The sequence below is a fragment of the Entelurus aequoreus genome, linkage group LG02 (assembly GCF_033978785.1).
Source record: "Entelurus aequoreus isolate RoL-2023_Sb linkage group LG02, RoL_Eaeq_v1.1, whole genome shotgun sequence".
Lineage (NCBI taxonomy): Eukaryota > Metazoa > Chordata > Actinopteri > Syngnathiformes > Syngnathidae > Entelurus > Entelurus aequoreus.
In genome coordinates, this window is record NC_084732.1 from 60,239,807 (window position 1) to 60,265,878 (window position 26,072).

The 26,072-nt window shown below is 38.3% G+C and overlaps 1 protein-coding gene across 8 annotated transcripts in view; it reads right to left on the reverse strand.

Annotated features, from left to right (window-relative positions):
• LOC133636346 (liprin-alpha-1-like) overlaps positions 1-26,072 on the reverse strand; it is a 95,206-nt gene that overhangs the window by 39,881 nt on the left and 29,253 nt on the right. For all 8 annotated transcript variants that reach the window (XM_062030351.1, XM_062030364.1, XM_062030359.1 and 5 more), the window contains exons 3-8: positions 11,937-12,038; positions 11,436-11,600; positions 6,615-6,689; positions 5,903-6,004; positions 2,793-3,026; positions 52-198 (exon numbers count right to left, since the gene is read on the reverse strand). In XM_062030351.1, the coding sequence (XP_061886335.1) occupies positions 52-198; positions 2,793-3,026; positions 5,903-6,004; positions 6,615-6,689; positions 11,436-11,600; positions 11,937-12,038 (825 nt within the window). The remainder of the gene's footprint in view (positions 1-51; positions 199-2,792; positions 3,027-5,902; positions 6,005-6,614; positions 6,690-11,435; positions 11,601-11,936; positions 12,039-26,072) is intronic.

Consider the following 26,072-nt stretch of genomic DNA (forward strand, 5'->3'; position numbering starts at 1 on the left):
GCCTACTCATTAAAGTGTTATATCATACATGAGTGTCCTTAGCTAACTTACTTGTCTAAAGAGGGACTCTTTGTTAGCTACTTCATTCTCCAGCTTGTCATTCAAGTCGTGAACAGAGGTAGCCTCCCGCTGAGCTGCCAGGTAGCGCTTCTCTAGAGTAGTGATCCTCTCTTCCATATCCTCCTTCTGAGCCAATGACTACACAAGCACAAAAATGTCTGGTTAAAAATGTCTGGTAAAACTATAATAATTCCTGATTAAATGTGTTTTTGTTCATTCTTGTGGGTGTCTGCAAGTAATCAATTATAAGTTGCGTTATAAGAAAATTGTATTCAGTTTTCGTACAATTAAGCCTTTACTTTAACTTTTGGAATGGATTATTGACAAAAACCGAAGTACCACTGAGTTCCACAGCCACAAGCAGAAACAGGCTTAACTGTTAATCATGGACGCCAAGATGCAACACAGAATCTTACTCCTGACTGCAAGCAGACCAGACATAAAATACAAACCCTTTTTCCATATGAGTTGGGAAATTGTGTTAGATGTAAATATAAACGGAATACAACGATTTGCAAATCATTTTCAACCCATATTCAGTTGCATTTGCTACAAAGACAACATATTTGATGTTCAAACTGATAAACTTTTTTTTTTTTTGTGCAAATAATCATTAACTTTAGAATTTGATGCCAGCAACACGTGACAAAGAAGTTGGGAAAGGTGGCAATAAATACTGATAAAGTTGAGGAATGCTCATCAAACACTTATTTGGAACATCCCACAGGTGAACAGGCAAATTGGGAACAGGTGGGTGCCATGATTGGGTATAAAAGTAGATTCCATGAAATGCTCAGTCATTCACAAACAAGGATGGGGCGAGGGTCACCACTTTGTCAACAAATGCGTGAGCAAATTGTTGAACAGTTTAAGAAAAACATTTCCCAACCAGCTATTGCAAGGAATTTAGGGATTTCACCATCTACAGTCCGTAATATCATCAAAGGGTTCAGAGAATCTGGAGAAATCACTGCACGTAAGCAGCTAAGCCCGTGACCTTCTATCCCTCAGGCTGTACTGCATCAACAAACGACATCAGTGTGTAAAGGATATCACCACATGGGCTCAGGAACACTTCAGAAACCCACTGTCAGTAACTACAGTTGGTCGCTACATCTGTAAGTGCAAGTTAAAACTCTCCTATGCAAGGCAAAAACCGTTTATCAACAACACCCAGAAACGCCGTCGGCTTCGCTGGGCCTGAGCTCATCTAAGATGGACTGATACAAAGTGGAAAAGTGTTCTGTGGTCTGACGAGTCCACATTTCAAATTGTTTTTGGAAACTGTGGACGTCATGTCCTTCGGACCAAAGAGGAAAAGAACCATACGGATTGTTAAAGGCGCAAAGTTGAAAAGCCAGCATCTGTGATGGTATGGGGGTGTATTAGTGCCCAAGACATGGGTAACTTACACATATGTGAAGGCGCCATTAATGCTGAAAGGTACATACAGGTTTTGGAGCAACATATGTTGCCATCCAAGCAACGTTACCATGGACGCCCCTGCTTATTTCAGCAAGACAATGCCAAGCCACGTGTTACATCAACGTGGCTTCATAGTAAAAGAGTGCGGGTACTAGACTGGCCTGCCTGTAGTCCAGACCTGTCTCCCATTGAAAATATGTGGCGCATTATGAAGCCTAAAATACCACAACGGAGACCCCCGGACTGTTGAACAACTTAAGCTGTACATCAAGCAAGAATGGGAAAGAATTCCACCTGAGAAGCTTAAAAAATGTGTCTCCTCAGTTCCCAAGAGTTTACTGAGTGTTGTTAAAAGGAAAGGCCATGTAACAAAGTGGTGAACATGCCCTTTCCCAACTACTTTGGCACGTGTTGCAGCCATGAAATTCTAAGTTAATTATTTGCAAAAAAAAAATAAAGTTTATGAGTTTGAACATCAAATATCTTGTCTTTGTAGTGCATTCAATTGAATATGGGAGGAAAAGGATTTGCAAATAATTGTATTCCGTTTATATTTACATCTAACACAATTCCCCAACTCATATGGAAACGGGGTTTATAATACATTCAAATCATCGCTTCACTTGACAGCTGCAATATCAATGATGCAGAGGACTTATTTATTTATATTTACTTAATTTTAACTTGTAGAATGTTAGATTTTTTTTGTGGAAACAAAAGACATGCACTTGGGTTGATTGGCAACACTAAATTGGCCCTGGTGTGTGAATGTGAGTGTGAATGTTGTCTGTCTATCTGTGTTGGCCCTGCGATGAGGTGGCGACTTGTCCAGGGTGTACCCCGCCTTCCGCCCGAATGCAGCTGAGATAGGCTCCAGCTCCTCCCGGGACCCCAAAAGGGACAAGCGGTAGAAAATGGATGGATGGAAGTTTAAAAGTTAAAAGCTCATGCATAGGTCATGCAGGCAAAGTTATAAGAGACTTGAAAGTGCACCTGTATTGTTTTGTGGTCCATGCAGCCAAATTAATAAAAATGCTTACTTGTCCAGCCAAACACTTAGTAAGATTAAGTTTCCTACAAGCAGAGGCGCTATCAGGAATTCCCCCCCCCACACAACACCGGCCAGTTATCGGGGGCCTTTGGCTTCATCCCCACTCTACCATCCCATGCGCTCTTGCTTGGAAATGAACGTTAAAATCTCGTCTACTGTGATGAGTGTGTAACGAATGTAACAATATTAATCTAAACAAACCTCCACTTCGGGAGTTAATCAAGTCCAAAATAAACACTATTCATATTATTCTTACTTCTCTTAGGTCTCTTTGTAGTCGTGTGTTCATGTCTTCAGACTTGATGAGGTCTTTTCTGGCAGTGTCCAGATCTTCCTCCAGCTCATTGATTCGGGATGCCATTGAAGCCATGCGTTCTTTCATCTGGCCCAGGTCAGCTGTCTGACGGTCCACCACCTCTTGGAGTTCCCCAACCTTGCCGAAACCAAGGCCCAATTCATCCTCCTGACTAAGAGAGCCATCTGATGATCGCTGTAGGTAAAAATATGATATACATATATACACACACACACATGTATATACACATATATATATATATATATATACATATATATATATATCTATATAGGGCTGGGCAACGATTACAAATTTCAATCAGAATTAATCGCACTATTTCTCCGATTAATTACGATTAACTGCATTGTATACGCAAAACCCAATACTGAATCCAAAAGTAGTGTGTAGTGCACCTTTATTGGAATTTTCTCCCATATGAACAAAAGCGCCAAAACATTTGTTGTGCAAACACAATTTAAATCAGTACTTGTTAAACAGTAGCAGTTAAATAGCATATTTTATGAAAATCAACTCAAAAATGTAAATACAAACATTCAAGCTTATTGACACTGCCAGGGTATCTAAGTTATCCTGTTTGTTATGGAAAATAAATATAAGCTACATACAAATCCCTGAGCCACAATCATAACATCCGAACAGGCAATTTCTGAAGTAAAAGCAGAAACATTTTCTTTTATCAGGGAGAAATTATGGTTACCGATTGATGTCCAGTAGTCCCCCACTGAGAGCAACTACAGCTGCACTTTGTAAAGTTGTCACTTTTACAGTCCTCTCCTTTTCGTACAACTGGTGTATTCTTTGTGCGATGGTGCGTCTTGATGGCGGCTCATACGTGCTGTCACTTGTTGCAATTCGCACAATGTTTCTCAGGCCGGCGTCTTCCACAACACTAATGGGCCTACAGTCTGTAACTATCCACTTCGCTATGGCATTTGTTAGCTTCTCTTGCTCTCGTTTATCTATACTTCTCCCGCACGCTGCATGTAACGTTGTCTGCCGAAGCTTGGCTCCACTTTCTGCTTTGTTGAATGGTTTGCTCGCATCAACAGTGTGCTTCGCGTTAAGGTGATATTTTAGACTGGAAGTACTCCTGTGATAAGAAAATTCAGCTTGGCAGTGGCTACAAACGACTTTGCTTCTGTCAAATCCGCCACCTGGAAGTACTTTATAATGAAAATGACCCTGTAAAAGTTCTGTTGAGTTACCCTTCTACTCCATGCTTGTTTTGTTTTCTTCCGCGTTCTCCTTCCTTTTCCGCAGGAGCCAGCAATAGGCGTTAACAAAATAAAAGCAAGTAAACAACATACACAAATGCGCGATAAAATAATATTCGGCGTTAATAGATTGATAGAAATTAACGCATTAAGTTGCCCAGCCCTAATATATATACATATATATATATATATATATACACACACACACACACATATATATACATACAGTAATATATATATATATATATATATATATATACAAACCCCGTTTCCATATGAGTTGGGAAATTGTGTTAGATGTAAATATAAACGGAATACAATGATTTGCAAATCCTTTAACCCATATTCAATTGAATGCACTACAAAGACAAGATATGTGATGTTCAAACTCATAAACTTTTTTTTTGTTGTTGCAAATAATAATTAACTTAGAATTCCATGGCTGCAACACGTGCCAAAGTAGTTGGGAAAGGGCATGTTCACCACTGTGTAACATGGCCTTTCCTTTTAACAACACTCAGTAAACATTTTGGAACTGAGGAGACACATTTTTTAATCTTCTCAGGTGGAATTAATTAGTAATTCATTTTTTTTTCTTTTTCCTTTTTTTTTTCTTTCCATGATGGCAGGTGAGGCCGTGCCTCTCCTGCCTCTAGTGACGGCACGCCACTGCCAGAATCCCATGCAGCCCTAACTCTTCCGGTCTACATTATACACCCCGGCTACCACCAAATCCACCCACACATCAACCCCCCCCTCTCCGTGCGTTGGTTGAGCGGAAGAGTTAGGGCTGCATGGGATTCTGGGTATTGGTACCGTCAGTGTAAGATGTGTGGCTGCTGAGGTAGTACGCCTTGCTGTCACTTACGTGAGCAAGCTGAAACTGCATTCTACATGTGGTCGAGCAGGTACACTGTTTGGGCAGGCTGTAGAGGGCGCCAAAAGCAGTGTCATCTCGCCCTGATATTCGGGAGTCTCCCGGTAAAAATGAGAGGGTTGGCAAGTATGACGCTATCAAGCGCCATTCATTCAAAACTCGCGGGCCGCACTAACATCAAATTTCCACATTAAAGTGCGTGCCGGTGCGTGTGTCGGAGACCCCTGGGTAACATAGCACAAAGCATTTAAACTTTGTATGCGGTGTTTTTCATTTTAAATAAAAAATTTTTTTTTTGTGGCTCCCATTATTTTCTTTAATTTGTGAAACTTGCCAAAATGGCTCTTTGAGTGGTAAAGGTTGCCGACCCTTGTCCTAGCTGTATCTAAACACCTGTATCACGTATGATTGTTTTCTCACATCCATCCATCCATCCATTTTCTACCGCTTATTCCCTTCGGGGTCGCGGGGGCGCTGGAGCCTATCTCAGCTACAATCGGGCGGAAGGCGGGGTACACCCTGGACAAGTCGCCACCTCATCGCAGGGCCAACACAGATAGACAGACAACATTCACACTCACATTCACACACTAGGGCCAATTTTTTTAGTGTTGCCAATCAACCTATCCCCAGGTGCATGTTTTTGGAGGTGGGAGGAAGCCGGAGTACCCGGAGGGAACCCACGCAGTCACGGGGAGAACATGCAAACTCCACACAGAAAGATCCCGAGGCCGGGATTGAACCCACGACTACTCAGGACCTTCGTATTGTGAGGCAGACGCACTAACCCCTCTGCCACCGTGCTGCCTGTTTTCTCACATGTGCTGTGATAATTAAACACGAAACAACTTAATCAAATTAACAAAACAGATGGTCAGACATTATCTATCAAATGTGGTTTTGTCTCAATCTCGGATTTCAACCATATGCTATTTCACGTATGGTATGAGTAGCCTCACCTTTCCATTCGTGCTTGGTGCATTTTCAGAGTTGTGGTTGACCTCACTGGTTCCATCTGCCAATCCTCTCTTATGGAAGCTCTGCTCCCTGAGGTAAGCCAACTACAGAGATAGGTTTTCACACATAAGAACCGTACAGTAAGTTATTTATTTGAAATCAATAAACACTGAATAACTTAAATCTATTTTCATAATTTGACATGTATTATTTAAAAAAAAATTCTTTTCAGCTACAGGCTCAAATGTGTACGCCCTGGGCTTAGACTTTGTTTGGGGCATACATGAACAAAAGATGACTGCAGCATTAAGTGCTTCATCATGAGGCATAGCAAAAATCTAGAACAGTTCAACATCCTCTGGGGGTTTTGTCAATTTTAATCCCATTAAAGACAGGGAAGATTCAAGACTGGTCTGTCCTTTAAAAGGATGTACACCCATATAGAAGAGCAACGATAGTAACCAAATTTGTTTCTCAGATTCAGGATAAAGCAAACAATAGTACAAAAGTACAACAATATTTCACAATCCAGACGTAGGGTATATATTGTACATTGTCACAAATGTGTGAATGCAGAATACAGTGCACATTAAAGATGAAAAGGCAATATTTTTAAAAAAAATGGTTGATTGAACTGATAAATGAGTGTAAACATTTTAACAAAATATCCTTCCATGTGAACATCGTATTGAAGGAAAACAAAACTTCTCTCACTTCTTTGTGCGACATTGTAAGCTGTTCCTCCAAAGCACTGCATCTTTCCAAAGCAACGCGCAGTCTCTCCCTTACCTACAAGACATATAAAATAGACATCCACCATACAGTTGAAAGTTATGAAGGAATTTTATTCTTCACAATCAGTTTGAACTTTAAGCACATTAATAATTTATAGTAAACATTAGGGGTGTGACGATACACTCAGCTCACAAGGAGACAATAATAAGGCAAAATATATGACTTTTGTTATATAACTAAGTCCCACAATTACTTTGCATGAATTACCTAAGGATGATCTTGATAAACTGCTGAACTAATTTTCTTTGTTGAATCATGTTCTTCAGTGGCACAATGAGGACCTTATGGGACTTCTCTCCTTACACAACACTGTGGTGGTTGTCTTAAAGGATGCAGCTTCAGAAGGTCTTCGGCATCTCTTATATCGCAGCTGTCAACTGTATCAATGATTCAGGTGTTTTATCCCTGTGCTGGTAACATGACTAGCTTGTGTGACGGCAGCAGCTTCTGCTTGGACATTATCACCGCAGTAGCTGTTTAACTCTGATGAAAAAAAGACACACGTCTATCGGGCCTGAGCAGATGAGTGATTTTTTTTAAAGGTTATAGTGTGTGCAGTTCCTATCTTGCCTAACTAATGGCCACTTGTCATTATGTGTATTATCAGTCACAATAGCAATGCAATGGTCTTTTCAGCTACCAGTCAGTGACAACTGCTTGAAAAACACAGCTATATCAGTGTTTCCCCCAAGATTATATGGCGTCATTATCATTTTGATTGGCAATGATGAATATATTTACTTTAAAAAGACTAAACAAATGTTTTATGTATATTTAAAAACAAACTGTCTTATACTTACTAGAAATAAAAAAAACATATTATATTGTTCTTCTCTACTTTTCCAATTGTTGCTGCTTGTTATAAAAGGTAACACAGGCTATACCAGGGGTGCTCACACTTTTTCTGCAGGCGAGCTACTTTTCAATTGATCAAGTCGTGGGGATCTACCTCATTCATGTATATAACTTATATTTACTTATTTATGAAATATATGTTTTGTTAACAAGTTTAAGGTGTTTAATGATAATGCAAGCATGTTTAACACATATAGTTAATAAATTAAAGGTGTTTAATGATAATACAAGAATGTTTAATACATATAGTTAATATTGTTAACATGTTAAAAGGTGTTTAATGATAATGCAAGAATGTTTAATACATATAGTTAATATTGTTAACATGTTAAAGGTGTTTAAAGATAATACAAGCATGTTTAACACATATAGTTAATATTGTTAACAAGTTAAAGGTGTTTAAAGATAATGCAAGCATGTTTAACACATAGTTAATATTGTTAACAAGTTAAAGGTGTTTAATGATAATACATGCATGTTTAACACATAGAGATTCCTTTCTTTCATGAAGACAAGAATATAAGTTGGTGTATTACCTGATTCTGATGACTTGCTTTGATTGGAATCAGACAGTGGTGCTGATAACGTCCGCATTTTCAAATGGAGGAGAAAAAAAGTCCTCCTTTCTGTCCTATACTACATGAAAGTGGTTGGTTTTTGTCATCTTATTTGTCCAGCTTCAATACTCCTTTGTATACACTTTACAAGAAATACATTGGCGGCAAACTCCATAGCTTGCTAGCTTGTACACGCCAGCTTTCTGAGACTCTTAGCGCAGGCAGGATGAAGCAGAGCTTTTATTGTTAAGGCAGAAACTGTGCATTCGGTCTTTGGAGTTTTGACGACAGGTACGGCGCCAGAGTCTGTTGAAATAAAAAGTGTTTCTCGCCTTCCTGTCGGTGATTTTTTTCTTAATAATGAGCTGGCAGCAGCCAGCGTCATCTCAGAAGACCCTCGGGTGCCGTGAATGTCAATCAAGTGACGAAAGTGACGTCATAGTGAAGATTTATGATCGCTCATTTTTAGGACTATTTTTTTAATGCCTGGCTGGCGAACGACTGACACACCCTCCGCGATCGACCGGTAGATCGCGATCGACCGGTAGATCGCGATCGACGTAATGAGCACTCCTGGGCTATACTATAGTCTGCCCTCGCTGAAAGTTGGAATTTGGTTTGCCAAATATGTAAACAGTCTTGAATTAGAGGTGAAAAAAATAACTTGAGGTGGTTTATTGCTGTTTGTCACAAGGAAGTCACTGTAAAACTAAGCACACTAAGGAAAGTACATTATATATACACAATAAGTGCAAATACATGTAAGAATCAAGATACATTTATAATATGGTTTGGAATAAACTGAAAAAAGCAATAATATTATACAGGATGAAGGTTGGCTATAATGGTGCTAGCTTAATTCTAACGTACAATGGAGCAGCTCATTGACAGGCTAACCAAAATTAGCATGGCCAATCGCAGGGCACATACATGGGAAAACTATCATTGACACTCACATTCATACCTATGGATAATTGAGAGTCTCCAGTGAACCTAACAATGTTAAGTTACGATGGAAGTATTAATGTAGCAAAATTATTTGCAAAAGCGTATCTCAATCTGGGCGTCTGTAATCCAATTCACGTGCCTGTGAACTAATGTGTGTAGGGATGATGTTTGATAAGAAATTATCGAGTTCGAGCCTATTATCGAATCCTCTTATCGAACCGATTCCTTATCGATTCTCTTATCGAGTCCAGATAGGTTGTTGTATATGGAAAAAAACACAATATTTGGTTTAACAAAAGCTCACTTTTATTGTATAAGAAAAAAATAAAATCTAATAAATAAATAAATATTGACTGTTACCCCCCTAAAAAAATAAAATAAAATAAATAAATATTGACTGTTGTAACCCAAAGTATATTAAGTGGGATTTTTCAGAAAAACAAATATATACATTAACACAAAAACAACCTGTCTCTTTGATCACTATAGGTGTATAAATAATAATAGAGTGTTAAATAAAATCAGTCCCTTGGGCACAAAACTTAAAATAATAAAGCTCTCCAAAAAGTGCACTTCTGCTGCTATTTGACATAACTGTTTGCTATGATGCTTTGAAATTTTTGCACTTTATTTCTTTATTGAAAGAAAATTCTATGAAGAGAAAAGTTGTTTGCAAATGTGGTTACAATGCTAAAAAATGAAAAGTTCAAGCTAAAAAAAGAAATACACTTTATTGAGTTAAAATCTTTCTTTATAGGGGAAAAGATGTGATGTTATGAGCTAGGGAAAATAACAACTACACTACCCAGCATGCAACGGGAGTGACGAGCATGCGCGGTAGCCCCGAAAAGTGTTGTTGCATGTCACCACCGGCAGCTGAGAATGAGGTTATGAGCACGCTGTGAAAGTAAACGTCAAGAAATCAGCCAACATGCCTCGTCTGCATTATTTATAATTAGACAGACAACACATAAGTGTGATTTTGTTTTGTTTACAAGGAAAGAAAAACAAAAGTTAAAAAAGGGAGATGTCATATATACATGCTTTCCCGATCTGCACCTAATGACTGAGCTACGTGACGTCCCGTCACGGGACGGGATTCGTTCCGAGGGATTCGAATAAAGAACCAACTCTTTTTCTTTACTATAGTGGTCTCGATAAGGGATGCGAGTCTGAGGACTCGGTTCTTTTCTTATCGAACAACCGGGAAAACCGGTTTCGAGTATCATCCCTAAATGTGTGTGTCTGTATCTCAATGTGTGTGAGCCGCGTGTGCGTATTTTTATGTTGCCTGTCTGTATTATGTACTGTATGTATAATCTGTCTGTCCGTAATTCCTCAATTTTTACACTTGACTTTTGATATGTTTCTGCTGTTAAAAAGTTGTGTGTCCGTATTCAGAGGAATGTATGTGTAAAGCAATCTGTGTCTACGAGTTGTATGCACATAAGGGGTTCGTGCTTCACACAAATTTAAGTACAGACACGCAAATTTTTTTACACACATACAAATCTTGGACACAGACTGCTTTACACATACACATCTTTGAAAACGGACAACTCTTTAACGGCAGAAACGTAGCAAAAAGTCACGTGCAAAAAGACAGCCAATTGAGAAAATACAGATTATTTTTGTTACCCACACTTATATAACAGACAGACAACTTAAAACATGTGGGGTTCTGATTACGCACACAAAGACTAAGATAGACACACATTAATTCACAGACACATGAATTGGATTAGACGTACAGATTGAGATACGCTTTTGCAAATAATTTTGCTACAATAATTGTTCCATAGGTAACAAAGGTTGTTAGGCAACATGTTAGTAACATGCATATTTTTAAAATGTGGGAGGAAGCCAGAGTACTTGGAGATAACCCCACACACACGGGAGAACATGCACATTCTGCACACCAGATGTCCAAATGGAGGTTGTAAGACACGTAAAGTTAGATGTTATTGTTGGCAGTAATGTCAAAATGAAGGTAGAAATGCCTTGAATAACTTGAAATACCTTTCTTTTGAACTTTCTCTCCTTACTTTTGTCGAGTGTCAATTCCGTTCAGGTGCGCAACCAGCTGTAGCTCAGCTGAGAGGCAGTTCAGTTCAGTTATGATATTTTCAAACTAATCAAAGACGAGATACATTACATTCATTCATACAATATGCAAAAAAAAAAGGGTTTTAATGTAAAAAAAAAAAGGTGTGGTACGTTTTTATTTTCCGTGGCGGTGCGCCATGATCAATGGTATGTAGGGGAAACCATGTATGTTTGCCACGGTGTTCGACACGATTGCTCTTAAAATAGAAATATTGTCACTTTTTAATCTCGCGAGATCTTGTCACACCCCTCGTAAATACTGAACAATTCGTACCTTCTCATCAAGGGCTTTGTGGTGTTCAAAAAGTGACTTAAGGGCTTTGAGGACTTCCACTTCACTTGAGACCCCTGCTGGAGACTGAGCTTGTCGTTTTACTACAGTCATCCTCAGACTACGCTCATGACGAGAAACCAGGCACTCCAAGTGCTCCAAGAGGAGCTAGACAAACCACAAATAATGTAAAAAAAAATCAATTGTTATTGTTGCTACAAAATTGCCACTGAGATTAACTACAAACTATAATTAACCATTTATTTTCCATCGTTGGCAGACAATAAACTAATGCATATGGTTACATAAAGTCTTGATGAAGCTGTAGTCCTTGACACAGAGGGCAAAGACAGTTATTTCATTGACAACTACACATCAAGACATTACCCAAATAGAGATTGACCAGCCAAACAAACTTAACTGCGGCAGACAATAAAATACTATCTCTTATTTGTTGTAATTTCAATAACACGTGTTCTTAAACATCACTGAATTGCAACTAACCCGTGTGTTGTTTCTCTCCGCTTTAAGTTCTGCAATCTCCTCCTCCTTTTCCAGAAGTTGTTCGCGGCACATGTTCACCTCCTTTGTCAGCGCTGCAAACTCCTAGGACAAAAAAATGCAGCAATGTCAAAACTTCTTAACATAAACTTTATTTTTAAGCCAATCATGAATTAGGTGCAAGCTTTTAAAATTGTGCTCACTGTCCCACACTACCAAATGTACAATCACATTTAAGATATGGACAAAAAAGATAAATATGTGCAGTCAGCAAAAAAAGGTAGTGTAATTTAGTTCTTAAACTTGATGCTTTTACAAATACCAAGTTTGATACTTACAAACAGTAAAACATTTTTTTTTTTTTTAAATCAGTGGCATGGGGAAGTTTACTTACCTAAGGGTCTTAAACAACATTCTTACAGAAGAAAACACTTTTTTATGACTACAGGGTTTTTCCTGCATTCAAAATTGCGTAGCGGGCGCCTCTAGCTCATTTTGTGTCGGCCCCAGCCAGAGAGATTGATATCGCTCAACACGGCGTAAAGCTCCGGCTGTGTTGATTGAGCGATTGATGTCCCTCTGCGGCAGCTATGTATTTTAACTGCAGTTGCAGCGTTGCGCCACTTTTGAGGTGCTATATCAACAGCAATGCACAGGAAAGATCTGAAGCAACTACCGAAGAAGAAACAGATCCAATCATGTTTTTTCCCGAAACTTGGTGCATAGCGTTGACTGCCGTAACAAGTGGATTTCTGCCATACAGAGCATGATACGGAGGGATCACTGGACTCCTCCAGAACACGCCAGACTGTGCTGTGAACATTCTCTCTCTGGTAAGTGAACACAGCTAGTAGTGTTAGCTTGGTTTCCAACCTTTTCTGACTAATTATAATAGATCGATTGATTGAAGAATTTATTACAAGTTTGCATAGGATCAGGTAGTTTTATGACGGTACAGATTGACTGGTACAAGGTCAACTAAAAGGAGTTACCCCAAGAAAACATTACAAGCATGTCGTGTTTATTCACAAAAAAGTTTCCTTCGTGTCAGAGTAACGTTTATGTTTTTAGCATTACAGATATGGCAGGCAAAATCAGCCACTACTTTAAAACGTGATCTCGCGAGGAGGAAAGTCAAGAGTCCAGGTGAAACAGAGCAGAGAAATTAACTTAACAGGCAGTTAAAATGTAATGATTCATGGTGGTGACAACATGTGGACATTTTTGTCCACAGAGCGCTTTAAGGCTGCTTCAAAATCATCTATGAGTGTCTCAAGCTAAAGAAAGAGAAACTGGAAATTGTGATGTATCATGTTGTAAGCTTGCATGTTCGAAATAAACTCAACTTGAAAAGAGAAACTGGAAATTGTGATGTATCATGTTGTAAGCTTGCATGTTCGAAATAAACTCAAACTCAAAAGTGGCCCACCCACACAAGCTATGAGCCCATCATTCTCTTATGCAAGCGCTTAGGCCACAGGTTTCAAACTCAAGGCCAGTTCTTGCCTGCGACATCATTTTATCTGGCCCGCAAACACCAGGAAATATGTGTCAATAATGTACTTAATATTTTCTCACTCGATGTAATGGATTTTTTTCATTTTGACAGAAAAAAATATATAAACTCCTTGAAATTGCATGCCTTTTAAACTTTAATTGTATCCATTATTGCAACAAATATTACAGTATATGATCATATTTTTAAAATTGTTTTTGTCTAGATAAAAATAAATACTTAAATATCTGCTTGACTTATGATTTTACAGCAAACTACTCATCAAATTAATAAAAAATGACTCAGATCTGAATACATGTGCCATGCCCCTGCAACTTTCAAATTGTATGTGAATTACCATGAATTGATTAACGTGGACCCCGACTTAAACAAGTTGAAAAGCTTATTCGGGTGTTACCATTTAGTGGTCAATTGTACGGAATATGTACTGTACTGTGCAATATACTAATAAAAGTTTCAATCAATCAATAAAAAAGGTGGTGACCCATAACATCACTGAAATTTACATATTGAATGTATAGATAAAGACTTTTTGAGTTGAAGTGTGAATGCTCCAAAGGCAGACAATACAGACCAGCAATAAAACAACATGAATATATATATATATATTTTTAAGTATAAGAGTAAAGACTGTTTAGTTACAATTTGTCTACCTTGCTGCATGCATGTTCAGGGTGTACACTGCCTTCCGCCTGAGTGCAGCCCGACCCCGAAATGGACAAGCGGTAGAAAATAAATGGTTGGATGAACATATTTAAACCAGCAGACAGCCTATTTGTTTGAAATACAGTATGTGAGTTCTGCCACACACTGCACCACAATTGGGGTCTAATCAGGACCGGACTGTTTTCACGTTTTTTGCTGGAAATCTTTTGATCAAAAGATAAAACATCTTAAAGTGAACGTTAACGAATCAATAAAAAATGTGCATTATGTACCATTTTTTCTTATTTACTATTGTCCAGAACAGAGTGCTGAAATACAAGTATGAACAAAGTCGTACAGGCACATTTTTCCCCATCTGTCTCACACACACTCCCTCACAAACTCATACTTGCATATACACACACACCACAGGATTAAATGCATTGTTGGTTTGAGAGAATGTGCCATCCTGATTTTTGGCCTTGTACCACATATGCAGACATGAGTTGATGTACTTGCTTTTTGTTAGATTTCTTAGTGTGGTGGATATATATGCAAGATACTTTTTTTTTAATCAGCATAAGTAGTCTTTTTGCCTTCACTCTTACCACTGTGCCTCACTAGGATCTGGCCCAAATTCTCATTCACTCGGAGTGTGCAACTACTATTGGCTATGATCACGGACTACCCTGTACTGACCAATAACATGCCAAAGAAGGCAGGCCTTTGAGTAATTACAGAGTAGCTTACTTCCTACATTCCAGAACAGAAGCTGGGTAGTACAGCTCCCTTCTGAACTATCTATGCTTGCCTCTTATTTTCAACCAGTTAACAGTCTACCATCAACCTTATCCTTTCAAGGTAACTCATATGTACATGTAACCAAAAAGTATGGAACAATTAAGAACATTCCATCTTGGCTAATGAGGGGAAAAAAGCAAAACATTCAAAAAGAAATAAAAGATTTGTGACCAGAACCAGTCATACAACAAAACTCATATTCCAAATAAAACTATTGCCAAATGTAGGTAGAATGTGTAAAAAATTGTACCAGAAACATTAACAACTGTATCGAATAATAGTCAAGACAGACAGGGCTCTGACCCTGAAGAAAGAAAAAATAATCCCTGAAAGATTATAAAATAATACAGAAATGTCACAAGGAAAACGTGAAGACTTGACTTCGATTACTTTGGTAGTCATTTTTAGCTTAATATATGTGACTGAGATTTAAATTATTTTATACTTTGTAGTTGATCATTTTGTAAACTGTTTAGATGTGAGAAATTAACAATGACAACAATCATGTGTGAATGCATAATGGAAAGAACAAATCACTGTTTAGATAATAACAAAAGTTGTATGTAATGTTAAAGGCCTACTGAAACCCACTACTACCGACACACGTAGTCTGATAGTTTATACATCAATGATGAAATCTTAACATTGAAACACATGCCAATACGGCCGGGTTAACTTATAAAGTGCAATTTTAAAATTCCCGCCACACTTCCGGTTGAAAAACTCCTTTGGATATGATTTGTGCGTGTGACGTCACAAAATCCACGGAAGTGGTTGTACCCCATTTGACCAGATATAAAAACCTCTTGTTTTCTTCGACAAAATTCCACAGTATTCTGGACATCTGTGTTGGTGAATCTTTTGCACTTTGTTTAATGAACAATGGAGGCTGCAAAGAAGAACGTTGTAGGTGGGATCGATCAGTGTATTAGCGGCTAAGTACAATACTTACAGCAACACAACAAGGACTACTTACTATGCCTAGCCGATGCTTGCCGCCAAACCCACGGATGAAGTCCTTCGTCGCGCCGTCGATTGCTGGAACGCAGGTGAGCACGGCTGTTGATGGGAAGATGAGGGCTGGCTGGCGTAGGTGGAGCGCTAATGTTTTTATCATAGTTCTGTGAGGTCCGGTTGCTAAGTTGCTAACTTAGCCTTAGCGTCGTTAGCAACAGCATTGTTAAGCCTTACCAGGCTGAGAATTTTTAACCGTGTAGTTACATGTACATGGTTTAATAGTATTGTTGATCTTCTGTCTATCCTTCCAGTCAGGGGTTTATTTTTTTTGTTTCTATCTTCATTTGAGAACGATGCTATCACGTTAGCTCAGTAGCTAAGTGTGTCACCGATGTATTGTCGTGGAGATAAAAGTCACTTTAAATGTCCATTTCGCGTGCTCGACTCTCATTTTCAAGAGGATATAGTATCCGAGGTGGTTTAAAATACAAATCCGTGATCCACAATAGAAAAAGGAGAGTGTGGAATCCAATGAGCCAGCTTGTACCTAAGTTACGGTCAGAGCGAAAAAAGATACGTCCATCACTGCCTCTCTAGTGCTTCGCTGTGACGTTCCTCATCTACGAATCTTTCATCCTCGCTCAAATTAATGGGGTAATGGTCGCTTTGTCGCTCCGAATCTCTCGCTCCATTGTAAACAACGGGGAATTGTGAGGAATACTAGCTCCTGTGACGTCACGCTACTTCCGGTACAGGCAAGTCTTTTTTTTATCAGCGAGCAAAAGTTGCGAAATTTATCGTCGATTTTCTCTACTAAATCCTTTCAGCAAAAATATGGCAATATCGCGAAATGATCAAGTATGACACATAGAATGGATCTGCTATTCCCGTTTAAATAAAAAAAAATCATTTCAGTAGGCCTTTAAAAGTGCAGCATATATTGTATAATATACATATATAATATATCAGTGTTTCTTAACCATAAAGCTGTGAAAGCAATATAGAGGGGCTGTCAAAAAATATGTTTTTCAGCTGTGTTTTTAAGGGCCGCAGCGGTTACTCAGTTGCAAAATACATTACCCGCACTTGTGGTAGTGATGATAATGTCAAACAAACAGAAGAAGTCTGGAGCTTTAAGGGAAACAGCACTTGTTTAAAATTGTTGCCTAATGTTCACAATCTTTATGAGAGACAATAACAAACGTCTTTTTTTGTTTTTAAGATTTTAAAGATGATAAAAAAACATTTGGAAGATGGGGCTAATAAGAGTCACCATTGTAGCATTCTCTAAAATGGGCGTGTATATATATATATATATATATATATATATATATATATATATATATATATATATATATATATATATATATATATATATATATATATATTACCGTTCAAAAGTTTGGGGTCACATTAAAATGTCCTTATTTTTGAAGGAAAAGCACTGTACTTTTCAATGAAGATAACTTTAAACTAGTCTTAACTTTAAAGAAATACACTATACATTGCTAATGTGGTAAATGACTATTCTAGCTGCAAATGTCTGGTTTTTGGTGCAATATCTACATAGGTGTATAGAGGCCCATTTCCAGCAACTATCACTCCAGTTTTCTAATGGTACAATGTGTTTGCTCATTGGCTCAGAAGGCTAATTGATGATTAGAAAACCCTTGTGCAATCATGTTCACACATCTGAAAACAGTTTAGCTCGTTACAGAAGCTACAAAACTGACCTCCCTTTGAGCAGATTGAGTTTCTGGAGCATCACATTTGTGGGGTCAATTAAACGCTCAAAATGGCCAGAAAAAGAGAACTTTCCTCTGAAACTCGACAGTCTATTCTTGTTCTTAGAAATTAAGGCTATTCCACAAAATTGTTTGGGTACAGGGCAAAAGTTTGGACACACCTTCTCATTTCAATGTGTTTTGTTTATTTTCATGACTATTTGAAGATTGAAGATTGTCACTGAAGGGACCAAAACTATGACACCTGTGAAGTGAAAGCCCTTTCAGGTGACTACCTTTTGAAGCTCATCGAGAGAATGCCAAAAATGTGCAAAACAGTAATAAGAGCAACGGTGGCTGTTTTGAAGAAACTAGAACATAAAACATGTTTCCAGTTATTTCAGCTTGTTTTGTTAAGTACATAACTCCACATGTGTTCATTCATAGTTTTGATGCCTTCAGTGACAATAGTCATGAAAATAAAGAAATCCCATTGAATGAGAAGATGTGTCCAAACTTTTGGCCTGTACTGTGTGTGTACATATATATATAATATATATATATATATATATATATATATATACACCGTATTTTCCGCACTATAAGGCGCACCTAAAAACCTCCAATTTTGTCAAATGCTGACAGTGCGCCTTATAATCCGGTGAGCCTTATATATGGACCAATATTGAGCCACAACAAACCTAAACTTCATTTTCATAAAGTTTAGGTCTCGCAACTACGGTAAGCAGCCGCCAACTTATTTTTCCCCCGTAGAAGAAGAAGCGCTTCTTCTTCTATGGTAAGCAGCCGCCAACTTCATTTTCCCTCGTAGAAGAAGTTCTTCTTCTACAGTAAGCAGCCGCCCCCGTAGAAGAAGAAGAAGCGCGCGGTGCATGCTGAGATATTTGACTGCGCGAGGCGTGCCGTTTTGATTTCCATTTGTTTTTTTATGTACAGACCCCAAAATGGCTCCTATTAAGAGACACGCTTACGACGTAGTTTAAACTTAAGATGATCAGTCACGCAGTAGAACACGGAATAGAGCAGCAGCGACACCGACTCGATTAATGACGACTTCGACGAGACGGAGCCGGGCATGTTGGATGCCGTATCCGCCCAACTGTTTAATTCGGACACTGAAGAAGAAGAATTCGAGGTATTCGTGGATGAGGATTAACTTCATAAAGTGAGCTTACATGTTTATTTTGTGTGTTGTGTGACATTAACGTTTGAGCAACGTTGAGTTATTGATATATTGTTATTGCTCTGCACTATTTTGAGTGTTACTATATTGTGATTGCACTAACGTTTAATTTACCGTGACAGTATCACTGTTTTTTACGTGTTTATTGAATCAGGGAAAAGTTCCCCTCCACTATGTGATATAAATGTTGCACTACTGTTATACCTTGCTGTTGTTAAAAGATAAACAAAACACCAAGTCACTGACTTTACCTCGGGGAAAATAATAAAACAGCTGTTTATTCATTTTGGGAGTGAACAGAGTTAAAGTTTGACTGACCTATCTGACTGTTTTGATGACATTCCCTTTAGCGCAGCTCCTTCTAATGGATGCATAGGTGCGCCTTACATATGAACAAAGTTTTGAAATATGCCATTCATTGAAGGTGCGCCGTATAATCCGTTGCGCTTTATAGTGCGGAAAATACGGTATATATATATATATATATATATATATATATATATATATATATATATATATATATATATATATATATATATACAAACCCCGTTTCCATATGAGTTGGGAATTGTGTTAGATGTAAATATAAACGGAATACAAGGATTTGCAAATAATTTTCAGCCCATATTCTGTTGATTATGCTACAAAGACAACATATTTGATGTTCAAACTGATAAACATTTTTTTTTTGTTGCAAATAATCATTGAAGGCCTACTGAAACCCACTACTACCGACCACGCAGTCTGATAGTTTATATATCAATGATGAAATCTTAACATTGCAACACATGCCAATACGGCCGGGTTAACTTATAAAGTGCAATTTTAAATTTCCCGGGGAACTTCCGGTTCAAAACGCCTTTGGAGGATGACGTATGCGCGTGACGTAGCCAGTTTAACAGAGGTATGGCTTCCCTATTGAAGCCAATACGAAATAGTTCTGTTTTCATCTCATTATTCCACAGTATTCTGGACATCTGTGTTGGTGAATCTGTTGCAATTTGTTCATTGCATTTTGGAGAAAGAAGCTGAGCAAGCAAAGAAGAAAGTCGGTGCGAAGCGGAGTATTTTGCGAGGGAAGTCAGCAACACAACACAGTCGGTGTTTCATTGTTTACATTCCCGAAAGATGCAGTCAAGATCGAAGAACTCGGACAACAGAGACTCTTACCAGGAGGACTTTGACTTCGTTAACAGACGCAGACGCGATACCGTGAGTACGCTTCCAAACATTTGATCGCTTGCTATAACTAGCTCGAGATAGTAGCTAGGAGCTAGCATAACAAACACCTAGGTGTTTTTATGCGGGATTAATTTGTGGCATATTAAATATAAGCCTGGTTGTGTTGTGGCTAATAGAGTATATATATGTCTTGTGTTTATTTACTGTTTTAGTCATTCTCAGCTGAATATCAGGTAACCCCCAGCTCTCACACCATCTTCCCTATCTGAATCGCTTCCACTCCCCACTAGTCCTTCACTTGCACTTTCCTCATCTACAAATCTTTCATCCTCGCTCAAATTAATGGGGAAATCGTCGCTTTCTCGGTCCGAATCTCTCTCACTTCTGGCGGCCATCATTGTAAACAATAGGGAACTTAGCGTATATGTTCAATTGACTACGTCACGCTACTTCCGGTAGGGGCAAGCCTTTTTTTTTTTTATCAGATACCAAAAGTTGCGATCTTTATCGTCGTTCTATACTAAATCCTTTCAGCAAAAATATGGCAATATCGCGAAATGATCAAGTATGACACCTAGAATAGATCTGCTATCCCCGTTTAAATAAATAAAAATTCATTTCAGTAGGCCTTTAACTTTAGAATTTGATGCCAGCAACACGTGACAAAGAAGTTGGGAAAGGTGGCAATAAATACTGATAAAGTTGAGGAATGCTCATCAAACACTTATTTGGAACATCCCACAGGTGAACAGGCAAATTGGGAACAGGTGGGTGCCATGATTGGGTATAAAAGTAGATTCCATGAAATGCTCAGTCATTCACAAACAAGGATGGGGCGAGGGTCACCACTTTGTCAACAAATGCGTGAGCAAATTGTTGAACAGTTTAAGAAAAACCTTTCTCAACCAGCTATTGCAAGGAATTTAGGGATTTCACCATCTACGCTCCGTATCATCAAAGGGTTCAGAGAATCTGGAGAAATCACTGCACATAAGCAGCTAAGCCCGTGACCTTCTATCCCTCAGGCTGTACTGCATCAACAAACGACATCAGTGTGTAAAGGATATCACCACATGGGCTCAGGAACACTTCAGAAACCCACTGTCAGTAACTACAGTTGGTCGCTACATCTGTAAGTGCAAGTTAAAACTCTCCTATGCAAGGCGAAAACCGTTTATCAACAACACCCAGAAACGCCGTCGGCTTCGCTGGGCCTGAGCTCATCTAAGATGGACTGATACAAAGTGGAAAAGTGTTCTGCGGTCTGACGAGTCAACATTTTAAATTGTTTTTGTAAACTGTGGTTGTGTGTCCTCCGGACCAAAGAGGAAAAGAACCATCCGGATTGTTATAGGCGCAAAGTTGAAAAGCCAGCATCTGTGATGGTATGGGGTGTATTAGTGCCCAAGACATGGGTAACTTACACATCTGTGAAGGCGCCATTAATGCTGAAAGGTACATACAGGTTTTGAAGCAACATATGTTGCCATTCAAGCAACGTTACCATGGACGCCCCTGCTTATTTCAGCAAGACAATGCCAAGCCACGTGTTACATCAACGTGGCTTCATAGTAAAAGAGTGCGGGTACTAGACTGGCCTGCCTGTAGTTCAGACCTGTCTCCCATTGAAAATGTGTGGCGCAATATGAAGCCTAAAATACCAAAACGGAGACCCCCGGACTGTTGAACAACTTAAGCTGTACATCAAGCAAGAATGGGAAAGAATTCCACCTGAGAAGCTTAAAAAATGTGTCTCCTCAGTTCCCAAACGTTTACCGAGTGTTGTTAGAAGGAAAGGCCATGTAACACAGTGGTGAACATGCCCTTTCCCAACTACTTTGGCACGCGTTGCAGCCATGAAATTCTAAGTTAATGATTATTTGCAAAAAAAAAAAATGTTATGAGTTTGAACATCAAATATCTTGTCTTTGTAGTGCATTCAATTGAATATGGGTTGAAAAGGATTTGCAAATCATTGTATTCAGTTTATATTTACATCTAACACAAATTCCCAACTCATATGGAAACGGGGTTTGTGTGTATATATATATATATATATATATATATATATATATATATATATATATATATATACACTACCGTTCAAAAGTTTGGGGTCACATTGAAATGTCCTTATTTTTGAAGGAAAAGCACTGTACTTTTCAATGAAGATAACTTTAAACTAGTCTTAACTTTAAAGAAATACACTCTGTACATTGCTAATGTGGTAAATGACTATTCTAGCTGCAAATGTCTGGTTTTTGGTGCTTTGGATCTACAATCGGTGTATAGAGGCCCATTTCCAGCAACTATCACTCCAGTGTTCTAATGGTACAATGTGTTTGCTCATTGGCTCAGAAGGCTAATTGATGATTAGAAAACCCTTGTGCAATCATGTTCACACATCTGAAAACAGTTTAGCTCGTTACAGAAGCTACAAAACTGACCTTCCTTTGAGCAGATTGAGTTTCTGGAGCATCACATTTGTGGGGTCAATTAAACGCTCAAAATGGCCAGAAAAAGAGAACTTTCATCTGAAACTCGACAGTCTATTCTTGTTCTTAGAAATGAAGGCTATTCCACAAAATTGTTTGGGTGACCCCAAACTTTTGAACAGTAGTGTATATATATATATATATATATATATATATATATATATATATATATATATATATATATATATATATATATTAGGGATGTCCGATAATGGCTTTTTGCAGATATCCGATATTGTCCAACTCTTAATTACCGATATCAACCGATACCGATATATACAGTCGTGGAATTAACACATTATTATGCCTAATTTGGACAACCAGGTATGGTGAGGATAAGGTCCTTTTTAAAAATTTTTATAAAATAAGAAATTAATTTAAAAAAAATTATTGAATAAAAAAGAAAGTAAAACAATATAAAAACAGTTACATAGAAACTAGTAATTAATGAAAATGAGTAAAATTAACTGTTAAAGGTTAGTACTATTAGTGGACCAGCAGCACGTGTGCTTACGAACTGTATCCCTTGCAGACTGTATTGATATATATAGATATATAATGTAGGAACCAGAATATTAATAACAAAAAGAAACAACCCTTTTGTGTGAATGAGTGTGAATGGGGGAGGGAGGTTTTTTGGATTCGTGCACTAATTGTAAGTGTATCTTGTGTTTTTTATGTTAATTGAATTGAAAACAAACAAACAAACAAAAAAACGATACCGATAATAAAAAAAACGATACCGATCATTTCCGATATTACATTTTAAAGCATTTATCGGCCATATATATATATATATATATATATATATATATATATATATATATATATATATATATATATATATATATATACACACACACACAGTCGTGTTCATAAGTTTACATACCCTTGGAAAATGTATGATTTCTTGGCCATTCTTCAGAGAATATGAATGATAACACAAAAACCTTTCTTCCACTCATGCTTAATGGTTGTGTGAGGCTATTTGTTGGCAAACAACTGTGTTTACTCTTTTTAAATCAAAATGACAAAAGAAAGTACCCAAAGTACCCTGATCAAAAGTTTACATACCCCAGTGACTTTGATCTGATAACATGCACAAAAGTTGACACAAACAGGTTTGAATGGCTAATCAAGGTTCCAATCCGCACCTGTGACATGTTTGTTTGTAATTAATGTGTGTGTATAAAAGGTCAGTGAGTTTCTGGGCTTCTGACAGACCATTGCATCTTTCATCCAGTGCTGCACAGAGGTTTCTGGATTCTGAGTCATGGGGAAGGCAAAATAATTGTCAAAAGATCTGCGAGAAAAGGTATTTGAACTGCATAAAATAGGAAAGGGGTATAAAAAGGTATCCAAGGAATTGAGAATGCCAATCAGCAGTGTTCAAACGTTGATTAAGAAGTGGAAAATGAGGGATTCAGGTAGACCAGCAAAGATTTCAGCCACAACTGCCAGGAAAATTGTTCGAGATGCAAAGAAAAATCCACAAGTAACTTCAGCTGAAATACAGGACTATCTGAAAAATTGTGGTGTAGCTGTTTCAAGATGAACAATAAAGAGGCATTAGAAAAGAAATGGGCTGCATGGTCGAGTCACCAGAAGAATGCCATCACTCCAAATTACTTTGTTCCAGAAGTTTTGTGGCTTGTCTCTGTGCTGTTTGGCGTAATGTAAGCGGGATACTTTGTGACATTTGCACAGAAATAGCTTTCTCCTGGCCACTCGACCATGCAGCCCATTTCTCTTCAAGTGCCTCCTTATTGTGCATCTTGAAACAGCTACACCACAATTTTTCAGAGAGTCCTGTATTTCAGCTGAAGGTATTTGTGGATTTTTCTTTGCATCTCGAACAATTTTCCTGGCAGTTGTGGCTGAAATATTTGCTGTTCTACCTGAATCCTTCATTTTCCACTTCTTAATCAGCGTTTGAACACTGCTGATTGGCATTCTCAATTCCTTGGACATCTTTTTATACCCCTTTCCTGTTTTATGCAGTTCAATTACCTTTTCTCGCAGATCTTTTGACAATTCTTTTGCCTTCCCCATGACTCAGAATCCAGAAACATCTGTGCAGCACTGGATGAAAGATGCAATGGTCTGTCAGAAGCCCAGAAACTCATTGACCTTTTATACACACACATTAATTACAAACAAACAGGTCACAGGTGATGATTGAAACCTTGATTAACCATTCAAACCTGTTTGTGTCAACTTTTGTGCATGTTATCAGATCAAAGTCACTGGGGTATGTAAACTTTTGATGAGGGTCATTTGGGTACTTTCTTTTGTCATTTTGATTTAAAAAGAGTAAACAGTTGTTTGCCAATAAATAGCTTCACACAAACATTAAGCATGCGTGGACGAAAGGTTTTTGTGTTATCATTCATATTCTCTAAAGAATGGCCAAGAAATCATACATTCTCCCAGGGTATGTAAACTTATGAGCACGACTGTATATAGATACAGTTGTGGTCAAAAGTTTACATACACTTGTAAAGAACATAATGTCATGGCTGTATTGAGTTTCCAATCATTTCTACAACTCTTATTTTTTTGTCATAGAGTGATTGGAGCACTTACTTGTTTGTCACAAAAAACATTCATGAAGTTTGTTTCTTTTATAAATTTATTATGGATCTACTGAAAATGGGACCAAATCTGCTGGGTCAAAAGTATACACTCCTCTTGACAAAATTGGTGCAATTCAGCTAAAGTTGTTGGTTTTCAGACATGGACTTGTTTCTTTAGCATTGTCCACATGTTCTCAATGGGGTTTAAGTCAGGACTTTGGGAAGGCCATTTTAAAACCTTAATTCTATGCCTGATTTAGCCAATCCTTTACCACTTTTGACGTGTGTTTGGGGTCATTGTCCGGTTGAAACACCCAACTGCGCCCAAGACCCAACATTCGGGCTGATGATTTTAGGTTGTTCTGAAGAATTTGGAGGTAATCCTCCTTTTTCATTGTCCCATTTACTCTCTGTAAAGCACCAGTTCCATTGGCAGCAAAACAGGCCCAGAGCATAATAGAGCCACCACCAGGCTTGACGGTAGGCATAGTGTTCCAGGGATTAAAGGCCTCACCTTTTCTCCTCCAAACATATTGCTGGGTATTGTGGCCAAACAGCTCAGTTTTTGTTTCATCTGACCACAGAACTTTCCTCCAGAAGGTCTTATCTTTGTCCATGTGATCAGCAGCAAACTTTAGACGAGCATTAATGTGTCGCTTCTGGAGCAAGGGCTTCTTTCTTGCATGGTAGCCTCTCCTCTCAGTCCATGGCGATGCAAAACACGCTTGACTGTGGACACTGACACCTGTGTTCCAGCAGCTTCCAATTCATTGCAGACCATCTTTTTGGTGGTTCTCGGCTGACTCTTGATCATCCTGACCAATTTTCTCTCAGCAGCAGGTGGTAGCTTGCATTTTCTTCCTGATCGTGGCAGTGACAAAACTGTGCCATGCACTTTATACTTACGAACAATTGTCTGTACAGTTGCTCTTGGGACCTTAAGCTGCTTTGAAATGGCTCCAAGTGACTTTCCTGACTTGTTCAAGTCAATAATTAGTTTTTTCAGATTTGTGCTGATTTCCTTTGACTTTCCCGTTGT